Here is a 15326-nt window from a genome sequence, read left to right on the forward strand (position 1 = left end):
GCCTAAGCCCAGGAGGTCAAGGCTGCAGTGAGCTATGATCATGCCACTGCACTCCAGCCTGGGCAACAGAGAAAGACCCTGTCTCTAAAATAAAATAAAACAGAATACGGCGGGCGCGGTCCCTCACGCCTGTAATCCCAATACTTTGGGAGACTGAGGCGGGCGGATCATGAGATCAGGAGATCGAGACCATCCTGGCTAACACAGTGAAACCCCGTCTCTACTAAAAATACAAAAAATTAGCTGGGCGTCGTGGCGGGTGCCTGTAGTCCCAGCTACTCTGGAGGCTGAGGCAGGAGAATGGTGAGAACCCGGGAGGCGGAGCTTGCAGTGAGCCAAGATCGCGCCACTGAACTCCAGCCTGGGCGACTGAGCGAGACTCCATCCAAAACAAAACAAAACAAAACAAAACAAAACAGAACAGAACAGAACACCTATAACCCAAGGACTATTTTATCCTCATTTTACAAATAAGGAAAATGAGGCTTGCAGAGATGTCTCTTCCTGAAGCAGGCAGCCAGAAGGGCATGGCTGGCCCTTGGCAACCCCATCCAAGCCCTGGGCCCACACGATGTGCCGCACCCACCTTCTGGAAGTCCTTCTTGGAGATGAGGCCACGGGGATCCGTTACGTAGTCCTGGAAGGCTTCAGAGCCCACAATGTCCTTGAGTTTCAGGAACATGTCGAAGAACTTGAGGATCATCTCCACATTGGAAGAGGATTCCACGAGCATGTCCACCATCTGCCGGGCGATCGTGCCGTTTACCACGTTCCCTGCAGGCAGCCCCAGGTCAGTGTGGCCGGCGGACATTCCCTTCCGGGACCCCACGAGGCTTGCCTCTCTTTCCAGCCCAGGAGCCACCACGCTGCTGGAGGGTCCCTGGCCAGCTGCAGCCTCCCCTCCACGGGTCCCTTCCTGACCCGCGTCAGCCTCCTGTGCCAACCTGGCTGATCCCGCCTTTGCCCACCTCTCCCAGTAAAGGTAATGATGTCAGGTCGGGCGCGGTGGCTCACGCCTGTAATCCCAGCACTCTGGGAGACCAAGGTGGGTGGATCACTTGAGGCCAGGAGTTTGAGAACTGCCTGGCCAACATGGTGAAACCCTGTCTCTACTAAAAGTACAAAATTAGCTGGGCGTGGTGGCATGTGCTTGTAATTCCAGCTACTTGGGAGGCTGAGACGAGAATTGCTTGAACCTGGGAGGCGGAGGTTGCAGAGCTGAGATCGTGCCACTGCACTCCAGCCTGGGTGATGGAGTGAGACTCTGTCTCAAAAAAAAAAAAAAAAAAAGATAATGATGATGTATGCTAAAGGTAGGTGCCAAATGCTACCCTGGCACAATCACACAAAAAGGGAAGTGAGTGACTCTCTGTTTTTACAGAGGAAGAAACTGAGACATAGAGAAACTCATACACTTGAAGTTACATAGCCAGTAAAGCGAGGAGAATGGATTTGAACTGAGAGCTGCATGACCTGAGGGCTTACACAGCTAAAGCTTCCACGAGTCCACACAGTCAGGCGGGTCCACAGAAGACTGAGGCCAGCCAATGGTAAGCAGCAAGGAGAGGTGGAGATTGGCAAACTGAGATCCCACATTCCCTCTAAAGGCAGCAGCTGAAGCTTGACTCCAGTTTATTTTTGTATTTTTAAAATTTTAATGTAGGCTGGGTGCGGTGGCTCACGCCTGTAATCCCAGCACTTTGGGAGGCTGAGGCAGGTTAATCACGAGGTCAGGAGTTCGAGACCAGCCTGACCAACATGGTGAAACGCTGCCTCTACTAAAAATACAAAAATTAGCTGGATGCGGTGGCGTGTGTCTGTAATCCCAGCTACTCAAGAGGAGGCTGAGGCAGGAGAATCGTTTGAAACCTGGAAGCGGAGGGTGCAATGAGCCAAGTTCACGCCATTGCACTCCAGCCTGGGCAACAGAGCGAGACTCCGTCTCAAAAAAAAAAAAAAAAAAAAAAATTTAAATGTAATTTCACATTTATATAAAAGCTGCAAGAATAGTGTAAGGGATCCTCATATATCCACATTAATCAATTGTTTATCTTTTGCCACATTTGGTTTGTTTTTGGGTTTTGTTTCTTTGAGACAGGGTCTTGCTCTGTCACCCAGGCTGGAGTGCAATGTTGCGATCACAGCTCACTGCAGCCTGGACCTCCCGGGCTCTGGTGACCCTCCCACCTCAGCCTCCCAAGTAGCTGGGTCTACAGGCACACACCACCATACTAGGCTAATTTTTGTATTTTTTGTAGAGACAGGGTCTCACCACATTGCCCAGGCTGGTCTTAAACTGCTGGGCTCAAGCGACCCTTGTGCTGGGATTACAGGCACGTGCTGCACCCTGCATCGCATTTGTTTTATAATTCTCTTTCTCTCCGTATGTTTTATTTCTGAATAATTTGAGAGTAAGCTGCAGATATCAGGTCCTTTTACTCTTAAACATTTCGGTGTCTATGTTCTAAAAGACAAGGACATTGTTTAATATAATCACCATGCTATCATGAGCATCTAGAGATCTAACATTGATATAATTAAGTTATTTCATCTAATCCAGCTAATTTTTGCCATGTAAGATTGTGGACCCAGGGTCACTGAAGCTTACAGTTTTCCAAGAAAAGCTGGAAATCTTGATGTTTAAAGGGAACCTTCTGATTTTTTTCTTTTTTGAACCGGAGTTTTGCTTTTGTCGCCCAGGCTGTAGTGCAATGGCTCACTGCAAGCTCCGCCTCCCGGGTTCAAGCGATTCTCCTGCCTCAGCCTCCTGAGTAGCTGGGATTACAGGCACATGCCACCACGCCCAGCTAATTTTTGTATTTTTAGTAGAGAAGGGTTTTCTTTTTTTTTTTTTGAGACGGAGTCTCGCTCTGTCGCCCAGGCTGCAGTGCAGTGGCCGGATCTCAGCTCACTGCAAGCTCCGCCTCCCGGGTTTACGCCATTCTCCTGCCTCCGCCTCCCGAGTAGCTGGGACTACAGGCACCCGCCACCTCGCCCGGCTAGTTTTGTGTGTGTGTGTGTGTGGTTTTTTTTTTTTTTTTAAGTAGAGACGGGGTTTCACCGCGTTAGCCAGGACGGTCTCAATCTCCTGACCTCGTGATCTGCCCGTCTCGGCCTCCCAAAGTGCTGGGATTACAGGCTTGAGCCACCGCGCCCGGCCTGAGAGACGGGTTTTCACCATGTTGGCCCGGCTGGTCTCAAACTCCTGCCTTCAAGTGATCCACCAGCCCAGGCCTCCTAAAGTGCTGGGATTACAGGCGTGAGGCGCCGCATCTGGCCTATTATGGCTTCTTCACCAACCCATGGATCCTGACGTGATGTCTGATGGGGTTGAGAGTTAGGGTCTCCTGGGTCTCTGAGGGCCATTCTCAGGCTTCTCTGAACCTCTTTACCGTCCCCTCCCCCTCACTCCTGGGTGTTTACCTTCTAGTAACGACAGCAGCATCACCACCATGTCTTTCTGCAGATCCAGCAGCTCCTTCAGCAGCTCGATCTGGCTTGAGTCCTGGAGACCCCGCATCCCAGCTCAGTGAGGGCTGGTCTCTGCAGACACCTCCCCCACCTCTGTTGCTTCTCCCCTCCGCACCTACCCAGCTGGATCTAAACCCGTTTTCTCCCCTCTTACCTCCGAGGGGACCCGAGTCCAGACATGTTCCTCGGAAGCAGGGGAAGGGGCAGAGAGACAAGATTGTGGGGGTGGGGTTGGAACTTGGGGGAAGGGCCCAATAGGTGATGGTAGTGGGAAGGCTGGCAGACAAGGAGGACTGGGAGGCTTGCGGGGCAGACATTTGGGGCAGACAGAGACAGACAGAGACGAACACTGGCGACAGAGACCCAGGTCTAGGAAGGGATGTGAGCCCAGCACTGTGCCTGGCCTATGGTGGGCTTGACAGATGTATGTTGAATATAATGTGTGATGGCAAGAGTGGGACTCTGGGTTCAGGAGGAAGGCTGCGGAAACAGCCATGTGCTTTCTGGTAAGCCGTCTGCGGGGAACATGGGGCCACGGTGTAGGGTCCATAGAAACCTCCAACACAAAGTTTTGCCTCATGGCCCCTACTTATGTTAGGATGAGTCACATAAAATTGCCAATATGTGATCACTTTTGACTCACAAAGTGGTCATTTCTTTTTGAGACAGAGTGTTGCTCTTGTTACCTAGGCTGGAATGCAATGGCACGATCTTGGCTTACTGCAACCTCCACCTCCCAGGTTCAAGCGATTCCCCTGCCTCAGCCTCCCAAGTAGCTGGGATTACAGGCATGCGCCACCACGCCCAGCTAATATTTTATTTTTAACAGAGACGGGATTTCTCCGTGTTGGTGAGGCTGGTCTCAAACTCCTGACCTCAGGTGATCCATCCACCTTGGCCTCCCAGAGTGCTGGGATTACAGGCATGAGCCACCGTGCCAGGTCCAAAGTGATAATTTCATATGGTTCCACCAAATAAAATGGAGAGGGGAGTGGACGATACCAGATAAATGAGAGGTAAGGGTCCTTTGCTCCCATGCTAGTTCTACGAGTTATTGATTCCAATCCTAATATATTTCCACAGTTCCAAAGCTCTGCATTCTGGGTCTAAGGTCCTGACACTCCTTTTTTTTTTTTTTTTTTTTTTTTTTTTTGAGACGGAGTCTTGCTCTGTCGCCCGAACTGGAGTGCAGTGGCCGGATCTCAGCTCACTGCAAGCTCCGCCTCCCGGGTTCACGCCATTCTCCTGCCTCAGCCTCCGCAGTAGCTAGGACTACAGGCGCCCGCCACCTCGCCCGGCTAGTTTTTTGTATTTTTTTAGTAGAGACGGGGTTTCACCGTGTTAGCCAGGATGGTCTCGATCTCCTGACCTCGTGATCCGCCCGTCTCGGCCTCCCAAAGTGCTGGGATTACAGGCTTGAGCCACCGCGCCCGGCCAAGTCCTGACACTCCTAACCTCAAGACCCTACAGTGGGTGGGTGCCTGTGCTTTGTGCCTACCCATGATTCAGTCCCTCTCCTCTCGTAACAATCCCTCAATTTTTGCCTGCGGTGTCCCCCATCCCACAGTCAGAGTATATGGGACTAACCCTAACCTCCTGGTTTTATGGGTGGGTATATGACCAGGCCTGACCAATCAGAGCTTTCTTTCCCAAGGCTATGATGATTGGTTCAGGGATGGACATGTGACCCAATAGGCCAGTCAGAGAGAATCTCAGGGTTTTTTTTTTTTTAGCTCTCTTCCCTCTGGCGCTGTTAAGAGTAGGGTGGATAGGAGCCTAAGGCATCATTTTCTCCAGCCCAGGGAGACAGCCTGCTTCCAAATGCAGTCAAAGAGGGGACAGTTCTGCTGACATCACTCTAAGCCCTGGATCTGTGATATGAACTGATAAATTATTTTTATTTTTCTTAAGCCACCACTTTGCATTGGATTTCTAGCTTTTGCAACCTAGACTAGATGGTGGGGGATGAATTAGTCCTGCAGGATTTGGAATTCTACACGATGATACCAATATTCTCTAGAATTTTAGGATGATACCAACAGCACAATTTCAGCTGCTGTGACACGGAGGAATTGCATACTAAGTTTAACTCCTTTTCAAAAGTCAGATGACAACCAGTTAGGGTTTCCACCAGCCCCTGGGGCATCTTTGGGCAAATTAGAAAAAAAGGCGCCCTCTAAAACACTTCCTGTGGGGAAGTTATAATATGCTGGATACTGTACTGCCATCTGATGGAAAACTAAAGTACTGTAAAAATACACTGATGTGTAGGATATGGATGCCCTCAGAGGTTGTGCCTTTGTGCAGTGAACAACCTGTGGAACGGTATATGGCAGCCTTGAATACGGTTACCAGACAGAGGCAGAGCAAATGGATTAAGTGTTCATGAGACATTGGCAAGGCTGCAAAGGGGTGAGGGAAAGAGGAACACAAGGATTATGGAGACGGGAGATGGTGCTCAACAGGGACCTTACATCATGAATGCCTGATATGGGTGTCATCTGCCGCAAGCAAGATAAAGAAGCAAAACACTTCCTCAGCCCCAGGCTCGAATCTAGAAGCCAGCCCCATCCTAGCCCAAGGACTGTCTACATCTGAGATGACCTCATCGGAGAGAAAAACAGCAACCAGTCATAGAGGAGCTCTGGCCATTGGGGCGGGGCCAACACGTCAGATCAATGGAAGCGTGGATGGAAAACCAGCTGATTTGTGGGGCGGGGCACAGGAGGAGGCAAGGTCATGCAGGGAGCCAATCCAGAAAGAGGATGGATTTGGCCACTGAGAGGGTACCAGTCTGGAACATGCCGGGAGCACTTGGGTGACAAACTGACCAGTGGGGCAAGACTTGGAAATGGACCACTTGGGGGACGCCCAGAAGCAGGTGGATGGAGACCGCAGGGGCTCGAACCTGAGCGAGCTTCATCATCATGTGGGCGAACACGTGCAGGAATCCCACCACTGCGTCCCATAGGCGGCTGTGCGCCAGGCTCTGCTGGTTCCCGGTGCAGGGGCCCTGGGAGGCAGAGGACCGTGTGAGCGGGAAGGGAATCCCCGGGAAGGGATCAGGGATCGCGATGCGGGATCCCCTCCCTTCCCACTCCCGCCCCAGGGGGAGCGCCCTACCTGGATGTACTCAGTGAGGCTGTTGAACACCTGCTTAGCCACCGACATGGCTTTGGAGAAGTTCCTCTTGCCCTGCTCTTCAATGACATCCTTGCCGGAGTAGTACCAGTAGAAGTCGCTGATGGATTCCTGAGGAGGGGGCGGGCAGGGTGTGGGGGGTGCTGGAGCCGACCATGGCCCTGCAGCCCCCGACCCAAGTCACATATGAGCCGTCTCACGTCCTCACCTGCAGCCGCAGGAGGTAGTCCACCGTGCAGATGATGATGTTAATAGTGGTCGTGTTCCCTGTCTGTGTCCGTAGGTAGTTCTGGAAATCTGGTGAGATGAAAAGTCATTTATCCAGCACCTCCCATGTGCTAGGGGAGATGAACAGTGGGTCATTTATTCATTTATGCAATACTCATGTGTTGAGTGCCTGTGGTATGCCAGAAGGCATATCATTATCAATTTATTTAATAACTATGAAGTATTTACTATGTGTCAGAGAAAGAAAGATGATCATTTATTCATTTATCTAAAAATACTGGCCGGGTGGCTCATGCCTGTAATCCCAGCACTATGGGAGGTTGAGGTGGGAGGGATGCTTGAGGCCAGGAGTTCGAGACCAGCCTGGGCTGGTCTCAACAAAAAATTTGAAAATTGGCTGGACATGGTGGCTCACACCTATAGTTCCAGCTACCCGGGAGGCTGAGGTGGGAGGATCACTTGAACCCAGGAGGTCAAGGCTGCAGTGAGCTATGATCATGCCACAGTACTCCAACCTGGGCAACGGAGGGAGACCTTGTCAAAAAAAAAAAAAAAAAAAAATCCCCCACAAGGCCAGGGACTGTTTTCTTTTACTACTGTATCCCCAGAGCCTAGAATACTGCATGACACATAGTAAGAATGCAACAAATTTGTTGTATCAAAGAATATGTGACAATCTTAATCTTGTGAGCATGTATTATACACTCAAAGTATGTTGAATAAATGAACAAGTGACCAATCCTTATGTTCCCTGGCCTTTAGCAGGTGCGCAATAAATATTTGTTGGATAAATGCATGAATATCCCCAGCACATAGTAGGAATTTGATAAAAAATTGTTTGGAAACTAATGAGGGACTGAATCTCTATTTCTCCCTGCTACATAGTTGGTGCTCAAAATACATATTTGTTGGAAAAAACTGAATGAATAAATGACCCACCACCACATTTGACACATAGTAAACCCTCAATAATATTTTTATTTTATTTTTTGTATTTATTTTTTGAGATGGAGTTTCACTCTTGTTGCCTGAGCTGGAGTGCAGTGGCGTGATCCAGGCTCACTGCAACCTCTGCCTCCCGGGTTCAAGCAATTCTTCTGCCTCAGCCTCCTGAGTAGCTGGGATTACAGGCATGTGCCACCACGCTCGGTTAATTTTTTAGTATTTTTAGTTGAGACAGTGTTTCACCATATTGGCAAGGCTGGTCTCCAACTCCTGACCTTGTGATCCACCCGCCTTGGACTCCCAAAGTGCTGGGATTACAGGCGTGAGCCACCACACCCGGTCAAGGAAATCCTTATTACATTGAGACCTGATAACATATGTTCAATCTGAAATTATATTCACCTATTCCCAAAACAGAAGTTTTGCATTGCCTTACTCTGTGCCATGCATTCTGTTCTTTTCTGTCCTGTACCGCTCTAGTTAACTACAAAAGAAGAAATGTGTGGTTCTCATCCTCTCAACCTTGGCTGCATATCAGAACAACCAGGAGGCTTTTAAAAATCCCAGGGCTCAGGCCCAACCCCAGATCAATTAAATTAGAATCTCTAGAGGCAAAATCTGGGCTTCAGTCTCTTTTAAAGCTCCCCAGGCATGCCAGTGTACAATTACGATGAGAACCTCTGCATGAAACTGATTCACGAACGTCTGTCTGATGGGGTGGTTCCCACTATTTAAAAAACATCGTTCTATGGCAGCAAACTGTAAAAGCTGAGTGACGGGTAGTTGGAGGTTTATTATACTGTAGTATATGATTGGAGGTTTATTATACTGTAGTATATGATTGGAGGTTTATTGTACTGTAGTATATGTTTTTTTTTTTTTTTTTTTTTTTTTTTTTTTGTAGAGACAGGGTCTCCCTATGTTGTCCAGGCTGGTCTTGAACTCCTGGGCTCAAGTGATCCTCTTGCCTCAGCCTCCTAAAGTGCTGGGATTACAGGCATGAGCCACAGTGCCGAGCCAAGTCCTTGTAAACGTTTATAGCAACATCATGTTGCACGGGGAGGTTTTCACAGCCCCTGAAAGTATTTTTGCCCCCCGTTTTTCTTTCCTCCTAACTTTTTTAGAGTCAGTTCACAATTGCTCTATCACGTTGGCTCGACAGAAGGCCCATTTTGCCTAGTTTCATGATATAGACAAAGCCTCCTCAAATATTCAAACTTTTGTAAGCAAAGGTACAGGTTTTCCTATCAACCCTGCTTTCTAACTCCTTTATTTGTCTTAATTTAAATTTTTTTTTTTTTTTTTTTTTTTTTTTTTGAGGCAGAGTCTCACTCTGTCGCCGGGGCTGGAGTGCAGTGGCCGGATCTCAGCTCACTGCAAGCTCCGCCTCCCGGGTTGACGCCATTCTGCCTCAGCCTCCCGAGTAGCTGGGACTATAGGCGCCCGCCACTTCGCCCGGCTAGTTTTTTTGTATTTTTAGTAGAGACGGGGTTTCACCGTGTTAGCCAGGATGGTCTCGATCTCCTGACCTCGTGATCCGCCCGTCTCGGCCTCCCAAAGTGCTGGGATTACAGGCTTGAGCCACCGCGCCCGGCCTAATTTAAATTGTTAAATTAAACTGTGTTAATTTAAATTGGACTATATGCAAAAATAAAAGATACACAGCTCCTGTTAAAAAAAAAATTCTGCCGACTGAAAACACCTGTTACAGACATGTGCAAATAAGTGAAAGACAAACCTTTTGTCTGCTTTGAATAGCACTGACTCCTCAAGACATGCAAGGGGTCTGAGATTTGAAAGTTATTTCAAGTATCTATTTGATTGGGCCACGAATTTAGGCAGAGTACTGGGTTGCAAATTTGTTGGGAGACAGCAATTCCTCTCATAACAACATTCTAATTTTCAAAACTTCATATTCCCGAGGAATAAAATTTATTTTAAACCCAAAGACTGATTCCATCTTAGTTAAAATTAAAGAATGAAAATCTTAGTCCCAGCTGGGTGTGGTGGCTCACACCTGTAATCCCAGCATTTTAGGAGGCCAAGGCAGGAGGACTGCTTGAATCCAGGAGTTTGAGATCCCCTGGGCAACATAGTGAGATCTCGTCTCTGTAAAAAATAAAAAACTTAGCCAGACATGGCGATGCATGCCTGTAGTCCCGGATACTCAGGAGGCTGAGGGGTAGATCACTTGAGCCCGGGAGGCAGAGGTTGTAGTGAGCTGTGATCACACCACTGCACTCCAGTCTGGGCGACAGAGTGAGACTCTGCAAAAAAAACAAAACAAAAAAACAAAAAAACAAAAAAAAAAAAAAGGAGAAAGAAAATCTTAGTCCCATGGCACAAAGGTATTTAATAAACCTTGAAAAACTGGTTGTGGACACAAGAGTTTTTGAAAATTCGAGACAAAGGGATCATGCTTTATCCTTTGTTGAAAGAAAAAGAATGAAGATTAAAGATATTTACAAATCTGTTACCTTACAGAGCACTAACCAAGTGGGTGAAGGTTCTATGGTTCTATGGAAGTTAGATTACTAATTGCTCCAATTCTTGTCATGAAAGTTAATTTCCGGGTAGTCTGTGGTTTCCTAATCATCTGCTAAAGGTTATAACCACAATCTTGAGACTGTACATGTTTGTTATAGGAAATGGCATTGGGTAGAATGTTTTTTGTGCAGAATTTTGACTGTTCTGTAAAGTTGTAAACTAGGTTTGCAGCATGAGACTGTATTTCTCATCATTGATGTTGTGTAATTAATTTGCTGTCATCTTCAATCTTGTTAAATTGGCTGAACCACAACAAAACAAAACTCTTGCTTAAGATAGGAAAGAATCTGTCGGCCTTCATACAGATCTTTCCTCTGCAAAGGTTTTATAAGCAAAATAAACAAATGATTCTAATAGATTTATTTTAAAATGCCAGGCAGTTTTTTCCTTTAGGTCTTTTCTGGACTTAAAGTACAGAAATCCACCACGTGTATTGAACTTTGGCAGCCACTGCAGACTGCCTGTGGGAAAATAGCGTGTGACAAATTGTCCATTTGAGCAAATTGATTTTTGGCCAAATTGGTTTTTGGTAGGTTGCTTTTGGGGAATTGGACTGGCCAGAGGAGATGAAGCGGATGCAAAGTGGCTAGATTCCAGAAATTCCAGAGAGTTTTTTTTTTTTTTTTTTTTTTTTTTTTGAGGGAGTTTCGCTCTGTTGCCCAGGCTAGAGTGCAATGGTGTAATCTCGGCTCACTACAACCTCCGTCTCATGGGTTCAAGCGATTCTCCTGCCTCAGCCTCCTGAGTAGGTAGGATTACAAGCACCCGCCACCACGCCTGCTTTTTTTTTTTTTTTTTTGTATTTTTAGTAGAGACGGGGGTTTCACCATGTTGGCCAGGCTGGTCTCGAACTCCTGACCTCAGGAGATCCACCCGCCTTTGCCTCCCAAAGTGCTGGGATTACAGGTCTGAGTCACTGCGCCCGGCCTCCAGAGAGATTTTGAAGCTAGGTGGATGGACACTGGCTGGAAAGTGGCCATCATTGATGGGGGAGGAGGGGCTGGACACTAAGGCAACCCTTCTGTACCCGCCCCAAACCTCGGCTTCCCCTCCACCCCACACCCCTCCTCCTCACCATTATTGTGCCCCTCACAGAGCAATTGTAGGAACCGGAACAGGTCTTGTGTGAATTCATCATCCGCCATGACCTTCTCTCCTGGGTGGAAGGGAGGGGACAGGGCCCAGGAGGGGTCAGATGCGCCAAGACACAGCGCACACATGCACAAGGCCCATGCACACTGCACACGCATGCACAAAGCATGGGGGTGCTGGGAGGAGTAGCCGCCACTCCAAAGACACTGTGAGGGCCATAGGCATCCATGACGCCAGGTGGTCTTGACCTCAGAGCCCATGACATCAGCAGATGGAGACCCGAGGGGCCCTGAGTCATGAAGCTGAGGCCTCAAGTGTCTTTCTACATCAGTGCCCTCTGATGTCACCACTTGTGTTACATTCGGGAGTGTCTGCTGACGTAGCAGACGTTCAGGCAGCTGGTAATTCCCTCGGCCCCCCTTCAGGCCGTGGAGGTTAATGGATTATGGGGGTTTGGGTCACCTTCACACAAACGCTCTGGGCAGGGGAAGATTGGGCTGGGATAAGGGATGGAGATTGAAAGCCAGCCAATTGGCCCAGATGCCTTGAAAGCAGCCAATCCAGGAGTAGCAGAGGGGAGGCGTGTAAACAAGGGCCAATCAGAATGGGCATCTGAAAGAAGCAAATCATGGTGGGCAGTAGGGGAGGAGGCTAGACCGCAAATGGGCCAACCAGAGCAGGCGCAGATGAGGCAGGCGCTGAGGGGGCAGGCGCACACCAATCAGAGTGGATGCCGGAGGCAACCAATTCGGTTGGTGGGTGGGAAACGCTGACCGACCAATCTGAAGTCGGGGCGCAAAGAGCAGAGTAGGTGGGAGTGGGGATCACTCCACACCAGGACTGCGAATCTGGGTCTGGAAGTCCAACAATATCCAGCTGGAAAGAGATCTTTGCCGTGTTTTCTAGCTTCTGTTTTACACATGGGGAGAGTGAAGCTTAGGGAACATAAGAGGCTTGTTCACAGGCCCATGTATTCTCAGTGGCTGGTCTGGGACCTGAATCATGCTCCCCAGACTCCTGATCTCCAGGTTTTGCACTGGCAGGGCGCACCTGCCGTAGTCCCTCCCTCCCCTCCACGTCCCAGATCCTCAGCCCCCAGGTGGAGGGGCGGACGGGGTTAGGAGGGGTGGGTGGCAGCAGCACAGCACAGGGGTGGGCTGGGGGAATTACCGTTCTGGCGATTGATGACTGGGGCAGCCAACAGGATGGGAGGAGGAAGCAGGAGAAAAGAGAGAAAAAGAGAGGGAGACAGAGACCGCAAACACACACAATGACAGTCAGGGACAAAGACACAGAAAGACACACACAGAGAAAGGAACAACCCACAGAGAGAAAGGCAGAGTGATAAGGAGACAGAAGGAAGTGGATTAGCAAGGAAGGGGATAGGAAATGAGGGTAAAAGCAGAGGGAATGAAAGAAGAGGATGGAGAGGGAGAGAGAGATGAAGACGTAGAGGTGGAAAGGCCGGAGCGAGGATCAGGGTAGAAAGGTTAGACACGTCACAACACGGCAAAGAGGAGACGTGATTAACCCGGATTAGGGACATTAATAAGAGAACAGCAACCATGGCGTGACATTTGGGCACGTGGAGGGTGGGGTCCGTGTGGTGATGGGTGAGAACACAAGACAGAATGACTTCTGGTCGGCAGGGGGAGGTGGGTGGTGGACATGGGTAGGGAGACCCCGGGGGGGATGGAGGGGGTGGGACTGGGGGACCATAGCAGAGGGAGGGACCCGAGGGAGCCCTTGGGAACCAGTGTCTTGGAGGAAGGGAGCTCTGGGCAATGGTGGGTGGGGGTGGGTGGCGGGAATCCCGAAAGAAGATGTCCCAGGGAGACGGAAGCCCAAGAGAGGGCCTCACCAGTGCCATCCTCGTTCACCATGCCCAGCCCCTCGGCCTTGTTCTGTCTCTCAAAGGCATTGAGATCCAGTACGCTGAGGAAAACAAAGGAAAGACGGGGGTGGATGTGATGAAGCCTCTGCCCTCCTCTCTTCCAGGGCCTGGCAGCTCCCAACCATGGTAGCCTGGAGAGCCACAGTATATCATGTATGCGCTGAAATCAAGAGGAAGCAGATATGAAGAGCTGGCAGAAGCTAGGACATAAGGTAGGGCCAGGATGAACCATGTGCAAGCTAAAATAATGAAGAACCAGAAAGCACCCATTTAGCAAAAGCTGCAGAGGGTAGGAAAAGTCAGCCGGCAGCAAGAGATGAATAAAGGCAGACAACAGCAGAGGCATATTAAGAGGGGTCATCAGAGAGCTCCTAAATCTCCCTGTCAAGTTCCCCTTGAGTTCTCAAGTTTTTGGTTCCACTGTCTGGAATCCATAATGTAACTCATTCTTCAAGCCTATGACATTTTGCCTTCCCTATTGTTCTACATTAATTCTTACAATAAATTCCCCGTTATTTGAGCGATTCTGAGTGAGTCTCTTTCCCTGGACCGAAAGAGCAGAATCAGAACTGGAAATGATACCAGGAGCGGGGTGGCAGTGGTATCAAACAGAGCTTAACAAGAAGAGGTCCACTCAAACCTACCTGCATGTTTGCATCAGTGCCTGGATACTCTGGAAGAAGCCAACTTCCTTCTTGTCCTTAAGATAATCCAGCATTTTCTGCAGAGGGGGAGGCAGGGGAGGAGTCACACAAGAACCTCCCACCCCTCTTTGCCTTCCTCGGAAGTCCCTTTTCCTCTGTTACCTGCTGGACCTCAGCATTGCCTCCATTGAGGATGGAGATGCCCAGCTTCAGGGTGGAGGACACCATGGCACCAGTCTCTCCTGGAGGGAGTGGGAGACAAAAGATGGTCCACCCAGTTGGAAGGCAGTGTGTTCCACCCACCAGAAAACAGCCATCCCAAAGGATGTGAGAAAGGGGATGTAAGAGTGTGCCAAGGTGTGCATGCAGGGGTGATCGTGATTGAAGGATGAGTGAGAAATTGCAAGGCAGGTATGCAAGGGGAAGCTGCAAGGGCTGGGGTGTGCGTGCAAACCACAGGCATGGAGGGGTGGCAAATGGGTCCACAGGAAATGCGTGAGCCGGGAAGAGTGAGGACAAGATGAGTGCACTCTGAAGAGCCTAATGCACATGTGAGGGGCACCTTTGCAGGCACTGATCATCTGCAGCACCATCTCGGCTGCCCCCCGGGTGTGCAGTCGTGCTTGCTGGTATAGGAGCCGCTGCTTCTCCATCTCTTTCTCCTGGGCAGGGAGGCAGACCCATGGGGGCAAGTCCAGGCTTTCCAGCCCAGCCTTTCCCCCTCACATTCTCACTTCTGCTCTCCCTGTTCCAGCCACTCCTTCAACCATGAGCTCCTTCCATCCCCTGGGGCTCACACCCTTGATATAGCTCCTGTACCTAGCATGGGGCTAGGCATAGGGCAAAATCCACATAAATCAGAGCTGGGCATGCAGCAGTCTTAACCTGGGCCCATGGGCCTCCAGGCCATCTGTGAACTTGGATGATGAAAAGTTACATCTTTATGTTTTTCACCCTTTAACAGAAATGCAGCATTTCCTTCCTTTATGGATAAAACCATAAATCACAGCAATATTAGCAAAACCTGTGGTTTTGTCACCAACAAAAATCACAGATGTGGCTGGGCACAGTGGCTCACGCCTGTAATCCCAGCACTTTGGGAGGCTGGGGTGGGGAGATCACGAGGTCAGGAGGTCAAGACCATCCTGGCTAACAGGGTGAAACCCCGCCTCTCCTAAAAATACAAAAAATTAGCCGGGCGTGGTGGCAGGCGCCTTTAGTCCCAGCTACTTGGGAAGCTGAGGCAGGAGAATCGCTTGAACCAGGGAGGCGGAGCTTGCAGTGAGCAGAGATCACGCCACTGCACTCCAGCCTGGGCGACAGAGCGAGACTCTGTCTCAAAAAAAAAAAAAAAAAAATTCACA

General features: G+C 49.4%; 1 protein-coding gene across 4 annotated transcripts in view; it reads right to left on the bottom strand.

Annotated features, from left to right (window-relative positions):
* Nucleotides 1-15326, bottom strand: part of RYR1 (ryanodine receptor 1) — a 158879-nt gene that overhangs the window by 38165 nt on the left and 105388 nt on the right. For 2 of the 4 annotated variants that reach the window (XM_030942543.1, XM_010385726.2), the window contains 11 exons: nucleotides 14525-14624; nucleotides 14125-14204; nucleotides 13963-14039; nucleotides 13286-13359; nucleotides 12595-12612; nucleotides 11408-11488; nucleotides 6821-6909; nucleotides 6595-6723; nucleotides 6380-6484; nucleotides 3424-3505; nucleotides 587-774 (listed from right to left, as the gene is read on the bottom strand). In XM_030942543.1, the coding sequence (XP_030798403.1) occupies nucleotides 587-774; nucleotides 3424-3505; nucleotides 6380-6484; nucleotides 6595-6723; nucleotides 6821-6909; nucleotides 11408-11488; nucleotides 12595-12612; nucleotides 13286-13359; nucleotides 13963-14039; nucleotides 14125-14204; nucleotides 14525-14624 (1023 nt within the window). The remainder of the gene's footprint in view (nucleotides 1-586; nucleotides 775-3423; nucleotides 3506-6379; nucleotides 6485-6594; nucleotides 6724-6820; nucleotides 6910-11407; nucleotides 11489-12594; nucleotides 12613-13285; nucleotides 13360-13962; nucleotides 14040-14124; nucleotides 14205-14524; nucleotides 14625-15326) is intronic. The other 2 variants (XM_030942545.1, XM_030942544.1) reach the window with 1 other exon arrangement.

This window comes from Rhinopithecus roxellana, chromosome 12 (genome assembly GCF_007565055.1).
Source record: "Rhinopithecus roxellana isolate Shanxi Qingling chromosome 12, ASM756505v1, whole genome shotgun sequence".
Classification (NCBI taxonomy): domain Eukaryota; kingdom Metazoa; phylum Chordata; class Mammalia; order Primates; family Cercopithecidae; genus Rhinopithecus; species Rhinopithecus roxellana.